Source organism: Piliocolobus tephrosceles, chromosome 3, assembly GCF_002776525.5.
Source record: "Piliocolobus tephrosceles isolate RC106 chromosome 3, ASM277652v3, whole genome shotgun sequence".
Lineage (NCBI taxonomy): Eukaryota > Metazoa > Chordata > Mammalia > Primates > Cercopithecidae > Piliocolobus > Piliocolobus tephrosceles.
The window spans coordinates 182,448,652-182,468,834 of NC_045436.1; the positions used below are offsets into that span (position 1 = coordinate 182,448,652).

Here is a 20,183-nt window from a genome sequence, read left to right on the forward strand (position 1 = left end):
AGCAAAAACACTTGATCCTCACAGTTCTGTCTTTAGGTCTGTTTAGTCCATTATATTCTCATGGGCTTTCTCAGGGAGGATTAATTCCTGGGTTCCATTTATCTTTTGACCCTACTAAAACCCCAAATAATTTTGACTGCTGAAAAGAAAGCTTACCCTGGAAGTAAGTGTAACATACTTGCTTTCTTAAATTCCCAAGGCAAGCTGAAGAAAACTTTCCATGTCTGTATAGTTAAACCTATTGTGTTTGTCATTTGTACTCCAGGGGCTGATACTGTTGTAATTTTTACTTAATGTTTTCATGGCTTTTATGGTCTCGTAAGCACCTTTCCAACAAATAACTATGGTCAGCAATTCAAAATCAGATGGAGAATTAATTTGTGGCCCAAGAAACCACCCAGGAGCCGCTAGCAAAGTGGGTTTCTAGAACGGCCTCCAGGGCTCTGGAGTACACCCCTCCTGCCCTCCAGGGATCTCTTTCTATAAAGGAGCCCCTTGTCTTTCTGCCATCTTTAATGCTGTCTCCTCAGAGTTCCTCCTTGCAGTCTATAAATATCCCCAAGTTCCTCTCATTTTCAAACAAAACAAAATAAAAAATCCTCCCCTCAGCCCTGCATTCCCACCCCCTCAGCTTGTGTCGTTTTGCATGCTCTCTCTCTCTCCTGTCTCTTGTCTCTTTCTCTCTCTGTGTCTCTGTCTCTGTCTTTGTCTCTGGCTGTGTCTCTTTGTGTCTGTCTCTGTCTCTGTTTTTCTGTCTCTCTGTCTGTCTCTGTCTCTCTGCCTCTGTGTCTCTGTCTGTGTCTCTCTGTCTCTGTGTCTGTCTCTCTGTCTCTGTCTCTCTGTGTCTCTGTCTCTGTCTCTCTGTGTCTCTCTGTATCTCTCTCTCTCTGTCTCTCTCTCTCTTTCTCTCTGTCACGCTCCTCCCACTCAGTCTTTGCCTCATCAGCAACATTTCTGGAAGGCATTGCCTGCCCAGCTCCCACTTCCTTCTGTCCAAACTGGCTCAACTCTGTCTCCTGATGCACACCCCCGACCTCCAACCCTGGGCTGCAGGGGTCCTCCCACCAGGCCTCCCCGTTGCAGCATCCCTGGTTTCCCTGCCTGCAGATTGGGCACCACTCTGTGAATTTTTTCCCATCATGTTTGTTTTTCAGATCATTTTAGGCCTCATTGACTTTTAAAAGAGGAGGATAAAAACGTAAAACAAGTGAAGAATGAATAGGAAAATCTTTGACTCGATCAGATTACAATGTTTACCTTAGAACATTCTTATTTCTCTCCTTAAAAATGTTAAGAAAAACTATCCAAACGACTTCTACTTAGTCACCCTGGACTAGAACATTGTCTAACAAGCCACCATTTAGGGTCATTTGAAGCTGAAGGGAGGGAGTACCATTATATTTACCCATGACCAAAGCCCCCGCTAACCTGTGGAAGACTGAGGAGTGGCAAAGGATTTTTGGTAGAGATGCAAACGAATTCTGTCCAATAGCGAGGTCTGGTTTCACTGGGCTGTAGGGCATCAGCCAGATTCGCATGAAATTTAGCAGTCCCGTTTCAGTCATCTTTCACTGACTGCCATCCTCTTTAGAAATAGTGTATCATCCTCCCTGAGTTAAATACAACGATGTATTTAACTCAGGCCGCTCCGTTTATGTGAGTTCATTTCTAACATTTTGAAAATGGAATTGTGGAGGAATTCAGCTTTTTTTTTTTTTTTTGAGACAGAGTCTTGCTCTGTTGCCCAGGCTAGAGTGCAGTGGTCGGATCTCGGCTCACCGCAGACTCCGCTTGCCCGGATTCAAGCGATTCTTCTGCCTCAGCCTCCCGAGTAGCTGGGATTACAGGCGCCCACCACCGCGCCCGGCTAATTTTTGTATTTTTTAGTAGAGATGGGGGTTTCACCATCTTGGCCAGGCTGGTCTCGAACTCCTGACCTCATGAACCACCCGCCTCGGCCTCCCAAAGTGCTGGGATTACAGGCATGAGCCACCGCGCCCAGCCGGAAGTCAGCTTTTACATAGTGGTCAGGTGAAGGATTGGGAATTAAGTGCTTTTGCAAAATAAAGTTCATTGTAAAAGATTCTAAGCGAACAATCCCTAACCCTTAAAATGTACCAGGCACTGCTCCGGCTGCTGTGGATGTGGGAACTCGTCTCTCTCGGGGGCCAGCGCTATCACCGCAGGGCTCCAGCCTGTCTCCCAACCACCAACCTGTGCTTCTCTATGTACCCCTCAAAAGTGCCTTCAGAGGGTCTAGATTGAGGTACGGGGCAGGGCAGGCCTGAAGCACAACTGACGGCTCCGTTGAGAGCAGGACCGCAGCTTCGGCTCCCCAGAGGGCGCCCCACTATACCCACCGCGCTCCTCTACACCCCAATCCTTGCCCAGGCCCCGCCCTCTGCCCAGGCCCCGCCCCAGCCTAGACCCTGTCCCCGCCCTGCCCGGCCCAGACCCCGCCTCTGCCCTGCGCCCCGCCCAGGAGGCCGGTTGCCCGCCGCGGCCGGGGGCGGAGCGCCGCCTGCTCAGCTCCACCCCATAGTCCAGCTTCGCCGACTCCGCCTCTTTTGACACCACGCCTGCGCAAACAGTCATCCCCGCGACCACGCCTCCGCCTTGCGCGTGCGCGTGCGAGCGTCCAGGCGCTCCCGTCAGGCAGTGCGAGACGCGCGGGTTACGGAGGGCGGAGGCGGCGGTTCCTGTGAGAAGCTAGCGGAGCTTCCTCAGGTGACTGACGCGGGCCGCGGTTCTGGGCGCCGGGGTGTGGGACTGGAGGAGTGGCCGCGATCCCCGACTGCACCCCGCTGCCTCTTCTTTTCCTGCGCTTCTGGGGACTCCTTCCAGGGGCTCCGGCAGCTGCCCGGGCATCACGGCCCGGCCCGCGGGACGAGGAGCTGGGGCGGGGGCTGCGCAGGGCCGGTTGTCCCGGCGTCTGCAGCTCGGTGTGGACGGCGATTCGGTGGGCTTCTGCGTTTGTTTTGTTAGCGTGCTTAGGTGTCACAGCTGGGTGACTCTCGGAAGGAAGGTTTTGCCGCTGGCGTGTCAGGTGTATCGCGGCCTCGGGGCCGCGGATCCCTGGGCCTGACGCCGCCTCTGGGGTTCGCGCGGCCCCGGCGTCGGGGCTGTCTCAGCGCTCGCTGAAGGCCGGCCCGAAGCGCCCTTAATTGTGGTCGCGCGCTGCCCTGCTGCTCCTACTGTTCTCCGCGCCGCGGTAGTGCACTCTGGAGGTAGAGCCTTGCCCTACGAGTCGTTGAGGTAAATAGTTGATTCTTCAGAAGGTGTGCCATACTTATTTGCGTTTTCTTACATATGGAGGGCAGGGAAGAGAGGCTGCCTAGCCTCCTGGTGACTTGGGTTTGTTTGGATCCATTTATTTTGAATTAAAAACAAACGTTGCTCTACAAAGAGTAATGCATTTTAAATGCATCTTTGGAAAAAACGATAAAGTGGATCCAGATAGATCCACTTTCTTGTTAATTTTCATTACTGTTGGGGTTTTCTGAGAACTAGCCTAATTGTTTCTGTTTCTCTTTGTCATCATCAAACATGGCAGCTACGACTGCCTGTCAGTTATCCGGCTCTCGGATATCATGTGATATTTGTCTTCTTTTTAAAAACACTGTCGTCATATTTGTGGTCTAATACTTGTTTTCTTCCCCCCAGGAGGAATCATTATAGATTCTAAAAATAGATTTTCCCTTCTCTGTGGACTTGGTATAAAACGTAGCTTTTTTTCTATTTGGGTTTTCTAAAAATCAGCACTGTAAACCCATATCAGATACAACAAAATTGGGGTAGTTAAACCATGAGTTGTGGAAATGAGTTTGTGGAAACATTAAAAAGAATTGGTTTTCCCAAAGCTGATCATCTTAATGGAGAAGACTTTGACTGGTTATTTGAGGGCATTGAAGATGAATCGTTTCTGAAGTGGTTTTGTGGGAATGTGAATGAACAGAATGTGTTGTCTGAAAGAGAATTGGAAGCTTTTAGAGTTCTTCAGAAATCAGGCAAGCCCATCCTAGAAGGGGCGGCGTTGGATGAAGCTCTTAAAACGTGTAAAACTTCTGATTTGAAGACACCTAGACTGGATGACAAAGAGCTGGAGAAATTAGAGGATGAGGTTCAAACTCTACTGAAATTAAAGAACTTAAAAATTCAGCGGCGTAATAAATGTCAATTGATGGCTTCAGTAACTAGCCACAAATCTCTGAGGTTAAATGCTAAAGAAGAATCAGCCACTAAAAAGCTGAAGCAGAGTCAAGGAATTCTAAATGCAATGAATACTAAGATCAGTAATGAACTTCAGGCTCTTACTGATGAAGTTACACAATTGATGATGTTCTTCGGACATTCTAATTTAGGTCAAGGGACAAATCCACTGGTATTTTTATCGCAATTTTCCTTGGAAAAATACCTAAGTCAGGAAGAGCAAAGCACAGCAGCATTAACTTTGTATACCAAAAAACAGTTCTTTCAGGGTATACATGAAGTAGTTGAAAGTTCAAATGAAGACAATTTTCAACTTTTAGATATACAGGCACCATCTATTTGTGATAATCAAGAAATCCTTGAGGAGAGACGACTAGAGATGGCTAGACTGCAGCTGGCATACGTTTGTGCTCAACATCAATTAATTCACTTGAAAGCAAGTAATTCAAGCATGAAGTCAAGTATAAAATGGGCAGAGGAGAATCTTCATAGCCTAACCAGCAAGGTAAGCATAAGAAATGAGATTGGATTCACGTTGTAATTATTGTTAAGGAATAGAGGATATAATATTGCTATTGAAGTACTTCAGAATGGGGCATCTAATAAGAGGTTACATTTTATTTTCTCATTGTTCAGTGTTTATTTGTGATCTGTGTCAGTGTTCCATACAAATAGATCCGTACGTTAATGGAGGGCAGAACAGTAATTATCTCAACCACATTATCTAGTTTATTTTAAACAAACATGCTTTAATTTGCATTCTGAATTTTAAATTTGTGTAATGCAGATACAGACTGGACTGAAATTTTCTTTTTAGGATGTGGCTAGAAACTAATTGCTTTATTTTGGGTATTCTGCCTCGTTTGCTCCAACCAGAGCATAGTGCTAATGAAGTCAGAGGTCCAGGTTCAGTAGACTGAAACTGATTTCTTTTTGAAAATACATGGATAGATGTATTGCAGATGTCTGTCTGCACTCTTGGAGAGCTTGCTTTCTTGGTAATATAACTGCTAGATACTTGAGTAAAAAATGTAACATTTCTGAATCTGAATATCAGCATCAGGTTAGTTTCTATACCTGACAAAAAACTGGAATAATAATAGGAAATCCAATGGTTATGTAGAAGTGCTAAAATCAACTGGCTGACTAGGACCTATTGAGGTAATTGTAACTTAAGGAAAAACTAGTAACATACACTTAGATTCAGTGAATAGTGTGCTATTAATGATTTTGATTGAGTAAAACAAGTATAATAAGATCTCTATTTTGGTAGCCATTACTATATACATGGTAGTAATAGCAGTAAAATTTGGTAATTCATACCCTTGATTTAGTCCACATTTTTCACTTTTAAACTGTAATTTTGTTTTATATGAATATTAAATTAGTTTTCATTCATTGAGCTTATTATCTGGTCATCTAAAGTGGAAAGTGAAAATAATCTTAAGATGATTTCAAATTTAGGCATACAGTTTGAAATGTGTTTGCTTTTCTTTGTATAGGCTGTGGACAAAGAAAATTTAGATGCTAAAATTTCTAGCTTGACCAGTGAGATTGTGAAACTTGAAGAACAGATCACTCAAATAAAAGACAGAAGTTTACCTGCTGTGGTAAGAGAGAATGCCCAGTTATTGAATATGCCAGTGGTAAAGGGAGATTTTGATCTGCAGATTGCTAAACAAGATTATTACACAGCAAGACAAGAGTTAGTTTTAAATCAATTAATAAAACAAAAGGCATCATTTGAACTTCTACAGTTATCGTATGAAATTGAATTAAGAAAGCATTGGGACATATATCGTGAACTTGAAAATTTGGTTCAAGAACTTAGTCAAAGTAACATGATGCTCTACAAGCAATTAGAAATGTTGACAGATCCATCAGTTTCTCAGCAGATAAATCCAAGGAATACCATTGATACTAAGGATTATTCTACTCATAGGTATGTATGCTTCATTGTTTCCTTAGTAAATTTTTCCTTTTGTTTTTGCAAAATACTAGAGAGAGTTTGAGCTAAAATTTTGGAAGTTTTTAACAATTCTTTGCATTTCACTTTTGATCCTTCTATTTTTTTTCCATTTTCGTATGCCTTTTTTTCATTTTTAGTTTTTTTGCCGCCTTTTCCATTTATGCTAGATTTGAAAATAGCTACTTTATAGCTTAAGTGGATGAGGTGGAGGAATGAATGGGTTTTATTCCCCTTTAGACATTATTATTTATATACCCTATTTTAGATTTGGGGCCGGAAGTTTGAATACAGCTCAGCATAGTAGGTATTGCTGGGCAGGGGATTGAGTGCATTTGGAGAAGGTAGCAGTAGAGAGGGGAGAAGACTTCATTTCTGTGTGTAGTCAGGAGAATCATTGAGAATGAATGCTAGCTCCCAAGCTTCATCTGGATGTCTGAGCAATTGATGGCAGAGGGATACTGAAAATTGGAGGGCTGAAGTAGTCTTAAGACCTCAAAAATCTGGCTCCTAGTCCTCATTTTTCTCCAGGACTAGGGTAAGAGCATCTAATCTTTTTTTCTCATTAGTAAAATGAGGGGCCTGGATAGGATTGCCTCATTGCCCAATTTCAGGGGGTACCACTGACATCATGATCTATGTGAATGATACCCCTGAAATTGTGTAGTTACATCTGTAAGACTGTAATTGGCAGTTTTGGGATTGAACTAGTTTTAGAAAGTCTGTTACAACTTGATAAAAAAAATAACTTTTTCAAAAATTCTGAGCAAAAGTTTACTATTATAGCTATTTATATAACTACATTTTACATTGTTTAAAATTTCCATTTATTTTTATATTTTATGTTGTTGTACAATTTTAGTTTTTCTCTTTTAATCCCACCACAATCCTGTAATACAGGTAGGTTAAGATGTGGAGTAGTTAAGATGCGGAAATAAGTCTCAGAGATTGATTTGCTCTAAGTTTCACGTAACAGAAAACTCAGACCTAGACCTAGGTCTTCTGTTTCAAATTCGTTGCTTGCTTGCTTGTTTTTTCCTTCCTTCCCTCCTTCCTTTCCTTCCTTTCCCTTCCTTTCTCTCTCTTTCTCTCTTTCTTCCCTTCCTTCCCTTCCCTTTCTTTCTTTTAAGACAAGGTCTCACTCTCTTGCCTAGGTGGGAATACAGTGATGTGATGATAGCTCACTGCAGCCTCCAGCTTCTGGGCTCAAGTGATCCTCCTGCCTCAACTTCCTGAGTAGTTAGGACTACAGGCACGTGCCGCCATGCCTGGCTAATTAAAAAAAAAAAAATATTTTTGTAGACATGAGACTTCAATATGTTGCCAAGTCTGGTCTTGAACTCCTGGGCTCAAGTAACCCTCCCACAGTGCTGGGATTACAGGCATGAGCCGTAGCCTGTTGTTTCTACTTCATCATAGTTCTATTCTGTGAGACAAGTGTTTTCTTGGGAGGTATCTCTGAATTGCACTTTGAAGTAGGTTAGTGGCAGTTAAAGTTAAGAAGAATTTTATATCTAAAACTTGGATGGTGGGGAAACTGGGAATTCAGTAATAGACTGCTTATCTAATGTAGTAGTTAGAATATATATTTCTGTACTGAGATAGTGTTACAGTTAGAATGGTTTCAGTTGCTTGATTTTTGCAGGCACACAAATAATAATAATAATAATTATTATTATTATTATTATTAGTATTTCTTTTTTTGGAGACGGCGTCTCACTCTGTTGCCCAGGCTGGAGTGCAGTGGCGCGATCTTGGTTCACTGCAACCTCTGCCTCCTGGGTTCAAGCAATCCTGCTGCCTCAGCCTGCCGAGTAGCTGGGACTATAGGTGCATGCCGCCATGCCTGGCTAACAGTTTTTTGTATTTTAGTAGAGATGGGGTTTCACCATGTTGCCCAGGCTGGTCTTGAACTCCTGAGCTCAGCCAGTCTGCCCGCCTTGGCCTCCCAAAGTGCTAGGATTACAGGCGTGAGCCACTGTACCTGGCCAATATTTTTATAAGTTGTTACTTAGCTATCCCCACAAATGCCCCAATACAGTGGATTATAATTTTGAAAATGATACTGACTTGATAATTTTTCCCTTTAATTTTAATTTTTACATTTTAGGCTTTACCAACTTTTAGAGGGAGAGAATAAGAAAAAAGAATTGTTTCTAACTCATGGAAACCTTGAGGAAGTGGCTGAGAAATTGAAACAGAATGTTTCTTTAGTACAAGATCAGTTGAAAGTATCTGCTCAAGAACATTCTTTCTTTCTGTCCAAACGGAATAAGGATGTGGACATGCTTTGTGATGCTTTGTATCAAGGAGGAAATCAGCTTTTGCTTAGTGATCAGGTGGGTATTTACCACAGTAGTTAAAAATGCTTTTTTAAAAAATGCTTGTTTTAAAAGATATTAAAGAAAATGTTAACATGAGGAAAATATTACCCCAATTCCATTGCCTTAATATAAAATATATTTCTATGTCTCCTAATTTTTGTTCACATATAAATATGTTTTTCAGATAGTTTTGATGAGTGTGCACAGAAATTTAAAAATGTATACAATTTTTCAGACACAAAAGGATATGTAATGTTTATATTAGTGTTAAAAAATAAATAAAACCGCCTCTGTATTTTTTTCATTCATCTTAGCAAACACAGGATTGCCTTTATATCTTTAAAATCCTCTGTGTACGCTTACTGGTACATGCTCCTCCTAACATAATTCCTCTCTCATCTTCAAAGAGTAACTACCATGCTTAATTTTGTTCATCATTTTCTTGCTTTTATGTATAGTTTTATTACACACACACATACACACACATATATATATATTCCTAGACTGTGTATTTAGTTTTATATGTTTTTGAACTTTATATGCTGTTATACTGGTGGTGGTATACCGAAGGTATGTATATTGAAGGTATGTATCCCTCAATGACTTGCTTGCTTTTTCAGTGACTTAACATGTTTTTGAGACTCACTCATATTGATACATGTAAAGCTATAGTTCATTCATAGTGTTTTTTTTTTTTTTTTTTTTTTTTTAGACGGAGTCTCACTCTGTCGCCCAGGCTGGAGTGCAGTGGCCGGATCTCAGCTCACTGCAAGCTCCACCTCCCGGGTTTAGGCCATTCTCCTGCCTCAACCTCCCAAGTAGCTGGGACTACAGGCGCCCGCCACCTTGCCCGGCTAGTTTTTTGTATTTTTTAGTAGAGACGGGGTTTCACCGTGTTAGCCAGGATGGTCTCGATCTCCTGACCTCGTGATCCGCCCGTCTCGGCCTCCCAAAGTGCTGGGATTACAGGCTTGAGCCACCGCGCCCGGCCCATTTTTCTTTTTCTTAGTAATTTTAAGGCATATAGTTTTCTTTACACTTTTCCATTAAGTTTTTATTATTAGTTAAGTCCTGATTCACGGACCCAGGTTAAGGATCATCATGTACCTAGGTCCTCCTCTACCACCCTGGGAGAAGGATGGAGAACAGAGGAAAGGTGGGGTGGAGCCAGTTCAGATTTTCCCAGGAAGCGTGCCTTTGTCCCAGGTCAAGACCAAGGATATGGGGCAGAGGGATTTCTACACATTCCAGTACCATTTGCACACAGAGACATCACCCCCTTTAGCAGTGATTGCTTTCTTGGAGTGGTAGAAGTCTAGGTAGTTCTGCCAGCAGTTCATGTTCTGGTTCCAGTTGACAAAGTGGCTGTCAAATGGGACAGTCCTATAGTTCTTAATTTTGACCTTCATGTCTTCTGCCATGGTGCTAACTTCTAAAGACCCTCAGCAAAGACCATAGTTTTGTTTTTACTTAGCATGATGAAATAAACATTTTTACTCTCTAAACTTTTCTTAACTTTTAATGTTAACTATACTGTCTTGATTTAATTACTATGCCATCAGTTTTGTAGCTGGTTATTGTTATTGGGCATTTTGATAGTCTTCATTTTTTTCTTTTATTTGCTCTTGAACAATATCATGTTCAAGATATTGTTCAATATCTACGCTATATACATAAACATAAATATATCTTTATGTATATAGCTTTTTGTTATTGGATACTTCCATCTGGATAAATTCTTGGAAATAGGATCATTGGGGTTTTTTGTGCCGGGGCCGTATATACACTTTTTTTGCCTTTGATACTGCCAGATTGCCTTTTAAAGGAGTTTATAATGCTACCAGCACTATTTAAGCGTCCACTAAACACCATTGATCATTTGGCACATCATCATTTTATGAATTGCTAAAAAAAGAAAAACTCTTAGTTAAAGCGACACAATGTTTTCTTATTAAGAATTTTTGTTTTTCATACTTAGTAGAAAAGATCTTTTACCTACCTATGTGTAGGTACACATAGATTTTTATCATACCACTCTTGGATATATGTTAAAAGGAACAAAATAAGTCAATTTAAATGGTTAGGGTAGTTCTAAAGCATCACATTTCAATGTTCAATTCTTCTAAGTTATTTTTTGACTCAGAGTTGTCTGTAATTTTCCACACTGTATATCGAGAATGTTGATGAAAAAGTATTTCTTAAGAGTACCTGGCCAGAAACAGTCATATGATGTTCTTAAGATGCATCTTTGGCCGGGCGCGGTGGCTCAAGCCTGTAATCCCAGCACTTTGGGAGGCCGAGACGGGCGGATCACGAGGTCAGGAGATCGAGACCATCCTGGCTAACACGGTGAAACCCTGTCTCTACTAAAAATACAAAAACTAGCCGGGCGAGGTGGCGGGCGCCTGTAGTCCCAGCTACTCTGGAGGCTGAGGCAGGAGAATGGCGTAAACCCGGGAGGCGGAGCTTGCAGTGAGCAGCTGAGATCCGGCCACTGCACTCCAGTCAGGGTGACAGAGCGAGACTCTGCCTCAAAAAAAAAAAAAAAAAAATGCATCTTCATTTCAGATATGTTAAAATGTGAAAAAAATGCATTCAAGAATCACTAAAATATGGTAATTTCACTCTAATCTTATCAGTAGGTATCATTAGCGTTTTTCCCTAGCTCAATATGATGTAAAATGCTGTATCAATTTTAACTTGTGTTTCTATTATTAATGAAGCTGAGCTTCAGTCTCTGTAGCAATATTATTTTAGCAACTGTATGATCTTTAGTATTTAATTGAAGGTAAAGATGAGATTGTTGTTTCTCAGTATATTCAAGTTTATCAAGTTTGTCTTAGAGGAGATCACTAAATGTAGATATAATGTTGAAATTACTTGATTTTCAAAAATATGTATTTTAAGAAGTACTGCTCTGTGAATTGGCATTTATGACAGGTCTTAGGTAGTCATTCTTGAACTTGTACATTAGAATCATCAGGGAGCATATCAAAATGCAGGTTCCTAGCTCTGTACAGAGATTCAGTAATTTAATCTAGTAGGGGGTACAGGAATCTGTATTCATAACAAGTACCTCAGATTATTATGCTTGTGGACCATGCCTAGAAGCTGTGGAAAATTGAGGGTAGTTAGAGCAACAGATTTTTCTGAGAACCTCTTTGGTGATACTGGCTAAAATTTATAAGTAGAGTGCTTGATTAGAAAGCTATGGAAACTTGTTAATCTAGTTTAAATGCTAGACACTAAGAATTTTGAATTTACTATAATAAATGTGAAGGGTCGGCATGGCTAGATTCTTGAGCAGCAAAATTACATGATTAGTCAGGATGGTTTTCATGGAATGTCATGTAATTCCATTTGGTAAGATAATAAGAAAAAATGAAAAATGGAGATTTGTGTTGAGGTAATTCTCTTTTATTGGTCTTCATTTCAACTTTCTCTGTACTTTCTGTCTAGAATAAACAGAGAATAAGCTAAAACGAAGTTTGACTAATTAAGCAGAATATAAGCTCCATGAGGGAGATTTTATTCTTTCTTGTATCAGTAATCTCTAAAACAGTACTTGGCACAATAGTATTTGTTGAATATATGAATGCATAGAACAGCGTACATATCAAGTACTCTTCAGGAAGTGTTTCCTTTGAATCACTTAAAATTACCTATCAGAAGCTGTTGCAATTAATCTTACTTAGAATTTATATTAAACCTATTATGGATTTTAAATTGAGGTTTATTTATTGCTAAAATTGTGGGAAGTTATTAAGTCATTTAAAAATGTCTTTCCATGTAAATTATACTTTAATTTTATAATTGGTGTTAGGAAAAAAGTGTTTGAATTTTTATTTTTATTTTCCTTTTTTTAGGAGTTAACAGAGCAGTTTCATCAAGTTGAATCTCAACTGAATAAGCTAAATCATCTCCTCACTGATATTCTTGCTGATGTGAAGACAAAAAGAAAAACTTTGGCAAATAATAAATTACATCAAATGGAAAGAGAATTATATGTATATTTTTTAAAAGATGAAGATTATCTGAAAAATATTGTGGAGAATTTAGAAACTCAATCAAAGATTAAGGCTGTTAGTCTTGAAGATTGAAAATTACTGGAAACCGAATCTTTATTACATGTGCTCTTTTATTTATTAGGAGGAGACTGTGTATAATAAACACTACTACATTTTTAAAATTTGAGGTCAATGGGACATTTCATTTGATGAATTCAAGTATTATATTAATTTGGTTTTTTTCTCATGTGGTACATTCAGAGTACCAGTGCTTTTTATGACTTGAGCTTGTTAGTGGTACTTAGTCCTGGTAATTTTTTACTTACTGGGAATAAGCATTATTACATAATGCAAATATTTTTAAATATAGTTATCTCTCTCCTTTACTTTCTTTTTAGAAATAGAAATTTTCTGCTGTTAAATTTTTTTTTTTTTTTTTGAGATGGAGTCTCACTCTGTCTCCAGGCTGGAGTGCAGTGGCACGATCTTGGCTCACTGCAACCTCCACCTCCCAGGTTCAAGCAATTCTCCTGCCTCAGCCTCCCGGGTAGCTGGGACTACAGGTGCGCAATGCGACGCCTAGCTAATTTTTTGTATTTTTAGTAGAAATGGGGTTTCACCATGTTGACCAGGATGGTCTCCATCTGCTGACCTCATGATCCCCTCTCCTCGGCCTCCCAAAGTGCTGGAATTACAAGCATGAGCCATCACGCTCAGCCGCTATTAAATATTTTAAAATATGTATAATTTCTAGTCAGCATTTTAAAATCTGTAGACCTTAATATGTGAAATAGCCAGGTCCCCTCATGTTTGACTGTCAGATAAAATTTTGCTGCTCAAATTGTATTACTCCATAATTCCCTGCTATGCACCTTTAGACTGTTTTAATGTCCCTGCTTGTACCGCAGAGTATTAGGACTTCCTTGGCCATCATTCATTTTAGAGTCTGAATTCTGGGGACTCAAAGTTTTCTACAAGACAGCTCAGCAGTGCTTTGACTTTAATATGACTTACACATCATAAATGACTTTCAAATGAAATTTGAATTTCGAAATTCTGTAAAAGTGGTTGTTCAAAAGATGTATGGTACTGTTTTAATCAGTTTAAGAGCAAAAATGTTTAATTATATTTAATAATGGTATTTGGGCAACCAGAAAATAAGGGTTGGTCTAAAATAATTTGAAGTACCTCATCTGTTATTACATCAGATGCTTCTTGAGTGCCTAATTTATACGTGGCCTGTGACAAATACCATGTGAGCTTTGTAGGAATATCTTTAAGAATATTTCTCACCTGTTTGTAATATGGAGTGCCAATCTAAAAACTACATGTTTTGGATGGTCTTTGTGGAATTTTTTAGCTATAACCATCAGAAAACAGGCATACCTGGATGACAGATGAACCCTCTTGATTTTTGAAACCCATCGAACAAAAATATTTTCCAGTTACTGTGTTTGTTATTTAAAATGTTATGTAAACCTTAATTTTGTAGCAATAAATTTTGTTTACAATTTTGCTATCAGCTCCGTATCACCTGAGCAACATTTTTGTTGTATATATTTTTTTCTATTCTATCTTGGGATAGAGAGTTTACTTAAAATTTTTCTTTTCTCCAATAATGTGGAAAATAGGTCATCTGGTTTCCTGGTTTATGGTAGCAAATTCTGTTTAAATTAGTGTCAGATATTTAGATGCTTGATTTATTTAATTAGTTAATTAATTTTTTGAGACAGAGTCTAACTCTGTCACCCAGGCTGGAGTTGAGCAGAACCATCTCAGCTCACTGCAACCTCTGCCTCCCAGGTTCAAGTGATTCTCCTGCTTCAGCCTCCTGAGTAGATGGGATTGTAGATGTGCACCACTGCACCTGGCTAATTTTTGTATTTTCAGTAGAAACGGGGTTTCACCATGTTGGTCAGGCTGGTCTCAAACTCCTGACCTCAAGTGATCTACCCGCCTTGGCCTTCCAGAATGCTGGCATTACAGGTGTAAGCCACCATGCCCCTGCCCAGTTGCTTGATTTATACTGTCCCTACCCAAACCTTCGCTTGCTCAGCCCAGGGGAACAGCAGGACTGATCAAGGCAGGGATGGTAGTTGTGTGTCTGCCATAATTACCCAAGTTAGTTATAATCATTGTGTTACTAGGTATGTTTATTTGAAGATTTATTTTGTTTTGTTTTTATTTTTTGAGATGGAGTTTCGCTCTTGTTGCCCAGGCTGGAGTACAGTGGCGTGATCTCAGCTCACTGCAGCCTCCGCCTCCTGGGTTCAAGTGGTTCTCCTGCCTCAGGCCTTCTGAGTAGCCGGGATTACAGGCGCCACCATGCTCGGTTAATTTTTCATATTTTTAGTAGAGACGGGATTTCATCATGTTGACCAAGTTGGTCTCGAACTCCTGACCTCAGGTGATCCATCTGCCTCGGCCTACCAAAGTGCAGGGATTACAGGCGTGAGCCTATTTGGAGATTTAATATCATTTTTCAAACCTCAGGAAGTATTTGAGTAGATCGTTTGCTTCTAAATTGGTTACCTAGAAAATAAGTTATTTATCTATTTACTATGATACCTGGATTGAGCCTCTAGCTATTTTGCTTTTTGCTTTCTATCTGTATTATTGGATGATTGATGCCTATTTTCTGTGGTTATGAATATAGACATTTTAAATGAAAGTCTTGGTATATCAGTTTTTCAAAATAATTGTATTTCTTGTTTTAAAGTCTTCAAATTAATATATGGGATTTATCTTATGTTAATCTTACATTTAGGATTTTGTGAAAATGGAAAATTATGAGGCATTGGTAGGCTTTGATCTCTGTAATACACCGCTCTCCACTGTTGCTCAGAAGATTATGTCTGCTATGCATTCAGGTGATTTAGTGGATTCTAAGACTTGGGGAAAGAGTACAGAGAGTAAGTAATTTTTATGAACCTTTCTCTCTCTCTTGATACTTTGAATGTTAGTTGTTCTAAAGACTAAGAATTGAAAATGGAATGCACGTAGACATATGAAGCCCAGCTTCTGCCCCTTTTACACTCATTCAGTGCCGACTGAGCTTCTGCTTGCTTTCATGTTCCCTTAACCTTCATTGCTTTAAAAATGTAACACTCTCTTCCTTATTCCAGGTATTTCTGTCAAACATTCCCTTAGAATCTGGATCGGGTATTTTAGTATCTTTGAAAGAGATGCTTTAATCTTGGTTCTCAGGTCATCAAACCTGTACATAGTATTTGCTATTGTGCGTGGTGAACAAGAGATATGTTTTTGACAATGTGTGTATTATACTGCTATAGAAATGTAAACTCTTAGGTGGCAAGGATTATTGGATCAGTGTATATGGGTTTATGACGTGGCATAATAGTACAAGCAGTGGGGCCGGGCGCAGTGACTTACGCCTGTAATCCTGACACTTTAGGAGGCCAAGGCAGGCGGATCATGAGGTCAGGAGATCGAGACCATCCTGGCTAACACAGTGAAAACCTGTCTCTACTAAAAATACAAAAAATTAGCCTGGCATGGTGGTGGGCACCTGTAGTCCCAGCTACTCGGGAGGCTGAGGCAGGAGAATGGCATGAACCCAGGAGACAGAGCTTGCAGTGAGCTGAGATCTCCAGCCTGGGTGACAGAGCGAGACTCTGTCTCAAAAAAAAAAAAAAAAAAAAAAGTAAAAGCAGTGATATGCTCACAAATGTCACTGAAATGTTTATAACACCAGGGTTTTTGGTGTTTTTTTTTTTGTTTTGTTTTTTGTTGTCTTTCTTTTGCTACTAGCAAAACAGTTTTTATTTTAAATTTGCAAGTCTGGGTCAATAATTTGTGATTAGTTTCTCCTACAAAATAAGGTATAAGTGTGTGAGATATAATTGAGAAATGAAATTGAATTGAAATAATTGAGAATAGTGCTGAATATTAGCACAAAAGCTCTTATAAACACAGCTTCTTAAGATACAGTTGCACTTAACGTTTTGATCCATTCATATTCAGGCAGCTGTTGCTTATATACGTTATTATAGTAAAAGTCACTAATAAACTGGTAAGAATTTTTAAGTGCGAATTACATGCCTAGCAATTGATAGTGTAAGACACTATCATAATCACATTTATTATTCCATATATTTTTGAATAATAGAGTGGTGTATACTTGACAGAGGTGGAAATATACTCCCCTTCAAAAACTGGTAAGAATAATGAAATGCCTCTGGCAGCTATAATATGAGGCTCTGATGAAAAATTTGTGACAGTCCAACTCATATCAGCTCTTATTGTTGTCCTAAAATACCTCGTTAATGCCTGGGATGATCACTTGAGCCTAGGCGTTTGAGTCCAGCCTAGGCAACGTGGCAAGATCCCATCTATGAAAATAAAATACCCTGTTAAAATTCTGACATTTGTTTGTTAAGGTTATTGAGAAGATTTAAAAGAAAAATATATGATATTGCTTTTCTCTCTTGGATTTGGAAAAATAGTGGAATTCTCATAAGGATTTTGTATTTTCTATTGCTGTATAACATTACTACAAACGTACTGGCTTAAAACAACACAATTGTTGTACAGTTTCTGTGCATCAGGAGCCTGGACCTGACTCTGCTAGGTCCTCTGCAAGGGTGGACTCCAGGTATCAGCCAGGGCTGGTGTCTCTCCTGAGGCTGCAGTTGGGGAAGCATTCTCTTCTAAACTCACATGGTTGTTGACAGATTTCATTTTCTTACAGACTTTCAGACCAAGGGTCTCAGTTTCTCACTGGCTGGTGTGTGGAAGGTATCCCCAGTTCCTGTCATATGATCCTCTCTGTGGGCAACCTACAGTATGGCAGCTCACTTTTTCTAAGCCAGCAAAAGTCTCTCTAACAAGACTGACATTACAGTTTTACATGATGTGATCACATACATGCTGCTGCCTTTGGTGTGTTCTGTTGGTTAGAAGCTAATCAGTAGTCCCATTCACACTCAGAGGGTTGGGGGTTACGTGAGGACATGATACCAAGAGGCAGGGATCATAGGACCACCTTGGAGTCTTTCCACCACAGATTCTCACCAGTTTTATTCCTTCATCATTTGAATCCAAATTAAAGTTGGATTGCTGGTGGATTATTGATGAGTGATGCTGGAGCTAAAGTTTTAATTGACTCTAGATTCTTGTCAAATACTGAGCTGTTATTATGTCAAATTATTCTAAGAAAAGTATTGTAAATTAGCCTTTCGTTTCCATGAGCCTATTTCCTACCAAATAAATACCAAAATTAAACTCAGAAATTAATGGAAATAAACTACAAATACTTACTTTTACAAACACTAAGTCACACCAAACTGTTTTAAACCTGTGATGCTTGTCATTTTGGGGTCTGATTTTCTTATCTGCTAGACTGACTGAGGTGACTCAAGATACACTTTCAGTAAAGATTGGACTGTTACATCTTCTTGAAACAAGTGTAGATCTTTATTTAAAAACACTTTGTCACGAAAAACACTAAAAATGCAAAACTTAAATTAATGTAAGAGAACATCCATGTAACTACCACTTACATTGCCAACACCTCAAAATTTACTTAATTAAATTTACTCAATTAAAATCTCTCCATGCTCAAATGTAGTCATTAATTATCCTGCCTTTTATGACAACCACTTCATAATCATAGGGATTTTATATTATTCCAGATAACATTTTGGCAGCGATTATTCATTTCTTACCACGTTGAATCCATCCTTGTTTTCTGAGGCACACAGTTACACTACATGGCTCAATCTTGTTGCAGTCAGGTTTGACCAGGTTGCCAGGTGCCTGTCAGTGAGTTGTGAGCTCAAGCGGGTGCCATTTCCAAGGGAGGCTCCAAGACAGCCTGCCTACTTCTCTGGCCTCTTTGCTTCCCATCAGTCAGAGCTGAAATGATTCTTCTCCAACCCTGCAAATGCTAACAGTGTCCTAGAGGATTGTGGAACAACATGCTAGAAGGATCCTGGGCCCCTGAGTGACTTTAAAAAACAGCTATACCACCTACTGAGACCATTCACCTCAGAACATGAGAGAGAAATAAACTTACTTTTTTTTTTTTTCGAGACAGGGCCTTGCTCTGTCGCCCAGGCTGGAGTTCACAGCTCATTGCAGCCTAAACCTCCCAGATTCAAGCAATCCTCCCACCTCAGCCTCCTAAGTAGCTGGGACTACAGGCACTTGCCACCGTGTCTGGCTAATTTTTTATTTTTTTGTGGAGGTGAGGTCTTGCTGTGTTGCCCAGACTGGTCTCAAACTCCTGGGCTCACATGATTCTCCTGCCTCAGCCTCTCAAAGTGCTGGGATTACAGGCCTGTCCTACTATTTTTTTTTAGTATTATAAATTTTTTCCACAACATTTTTGGGGAGTCTCTTTGTAATACATTAGGAAACATGTTTTTTTTGTTTTGTTTTGTTTTGTTTTGTTTTTGAGACGGAGTCTTGCTCTGTCGCCTAGGCTGGAGTGCAGTGGTGCAATCTCGGCTCACTGCAACCTCCTCCTCTTGGGTTCACGCCATTCTCCTGCCTCAGCCTCCTGAGTAGCTGGGACTATAGGTACTCGCCACTATGCCTGGCTAATTTTTTGTATTCTTTACTAGAGACGGGGTTTCACTTTGTTAGCCAGGATGGTCTCAATCTCCTGACCTCATAATCCGCCTGCCTTGGCCTCCTAAAGTGCTGGGATTACAGGTGTGAGCTACCGCCCCCGGCCAAGTGTTTTTTTTTTTTTTTTTTTTTAACTGAAATCTGTAATTCCACACAATTTTCCATCTTTTTTTTTTTTTTTAAGACGGACTCTCACTCTATCACCCAACCTGTAATGCAGTGGTGCGATCTCAGCTCACTGTGACCTCCCCTTCCTGGGTTCAAGGGATTCTCCTGCCACAACCTCCTGAGTAGCTGGGATTATAGGCACCCACCACCATGCCTGGCTAATTTTTGTATTTTTAGTAGAGACGGGGTTTCACCATGTTGGTTGGGTTGGTTTTAAACTCCTGACCTCAAATGATCCATCCAAGTGCCTCAGCCTCCCAAAGACATTTTCTTAAAATTTTTTTTACATATTTGTATACATGCATCCATACATCATTTTAATATAAAATTGTGAGAAGGTTCAAGTTCATTTTTGCTTGTTGAACCCTCTCCCTTATTGTTAACCTATGTTAACAACTTAGTATATGCCTTTTATATTTTTGTTAATTTTTTTCTGTGATTATAACTTCTATGGCTGGAGAGTCATGCACTGCATAATGAATGTTTGGTCAACGACATACTGCACATAATGTTGGTGGTCCCATAAGATTATAATGGATCTGAAAAATTCCTGTCTCCTAGTGACATCCTAGCTGTCCTGTTAGCATAGCACAATGCGTTACATTTTTTTTCCCCCGAGACAGAGTTTCAGTCTTGTCACCCAGGCTGGAGTGCAGTGGCGTGATCTCGGCTTACTGCAACCTCCACCTACCAGCTTAAGTGATTCTCCTGTCTCAGCCTCCTGAGTAGCTGGCATTACAGGTGCCCGCCACCATGCCTGGCTAATTTTTGTATTTTAGTAGAGGCAGGGTTTCACCATGTTGGCCAAGCTGATCTTAAACTCCGACCCCAGGTGATCTGCCCGCCTCGGCCTCCCAAAGTGCTGAGTTTACAGACATGAGCCACCGTGCCCGGCTGCATTATGTTTTTGTTGTG

The 20,183-nt window shown here is 40.1% G+C and overlaps 2 protein-coding genes and 1 pseudogene across 3 annotated transcripts in view; 2 read left to right on the plus strand and 1 right to left on the minus strand.

Annotated features, from left to right (window-relative positions):
• The first annotated feature begins 2,623 nt into the window (after positions 1–2,623).
• Positions 2,624–16,148, plus strand: HAUS3 (HAUS augmin like complex subunit 3). 2 transcript variants are annotated; one of them, XM_023206784.2, is made up of 5 exons: positions 2,624–3,255; positions 3,664–4,714; positions 5,712–6,151; positions 8,286–8,514; positions 12,366–14,028. In XM_023206784.2, the coding sequence occupies exons 2-5, from the start codon at positions 3,806–3,808 to the stop codon at positions 12,597–12,599; spliced, it is 1,812 nt and encodes a 603-aa protein (XP_023062552.1). In that variant the 5' UTR covers positions 2,624–3,255; positions 3,664–3,805; the 3' UTR covers positions 12,600–14,028. The 2 variants fall into 2 exon arrangements, with proteins under 2 accessions (XP_023062552.1, XP_023062553.1); XM_023206785.2 differs by having other exon boundaries at positions 2,646–2,727; positions 12,366–16,148.
• LOC111539077 lies at positions 9,672–9,920 on the minus strand (annotated as a pseudogene).
• Positions 15,256–20,183, plus strand: part of POLN (DNA polymerase nu) — a 159,164-nt gene continuing 154,236 nt past the window's right edge. Inside the window, exon 1 of the mRNA XM_023206783.2 lies at positions 15,256–15,418. Coding sequence (XP_023062551.1) covers positions 15,286–15,418 — 133 coding nt within the window. The 5' untranslated portion in view covers positions 15,256–15,285. The remainder of the gene's footprint in view (positions 15,419–20,183) is intronic.

Excerpts from the sequence above, each read along its gene's own strand:
- HAUS3 (XM_023206784.2), top strand. The coding sequence starts at position 3,806 with ATGAGTTGTGGAAATGAGTTTGTGGAAACATTAAAAAGAATTGGTTTT. Across the intron at positions 6,152-8,285 it reads AAGGATTATTCTACTCATAG|GCTTTACCAACTTTTAGAGG; the intron begins GTATGTATGCTT and ends TTTACATTTTAG. Across the intron at positions 8,515-12,365 it reads AGCTTTTGCTTAGTGATCAG|GAGTTAACAGAGCAGTTTCA; the intron begins GTGGGTATTTAC and ends TCCTTTTTTTAG.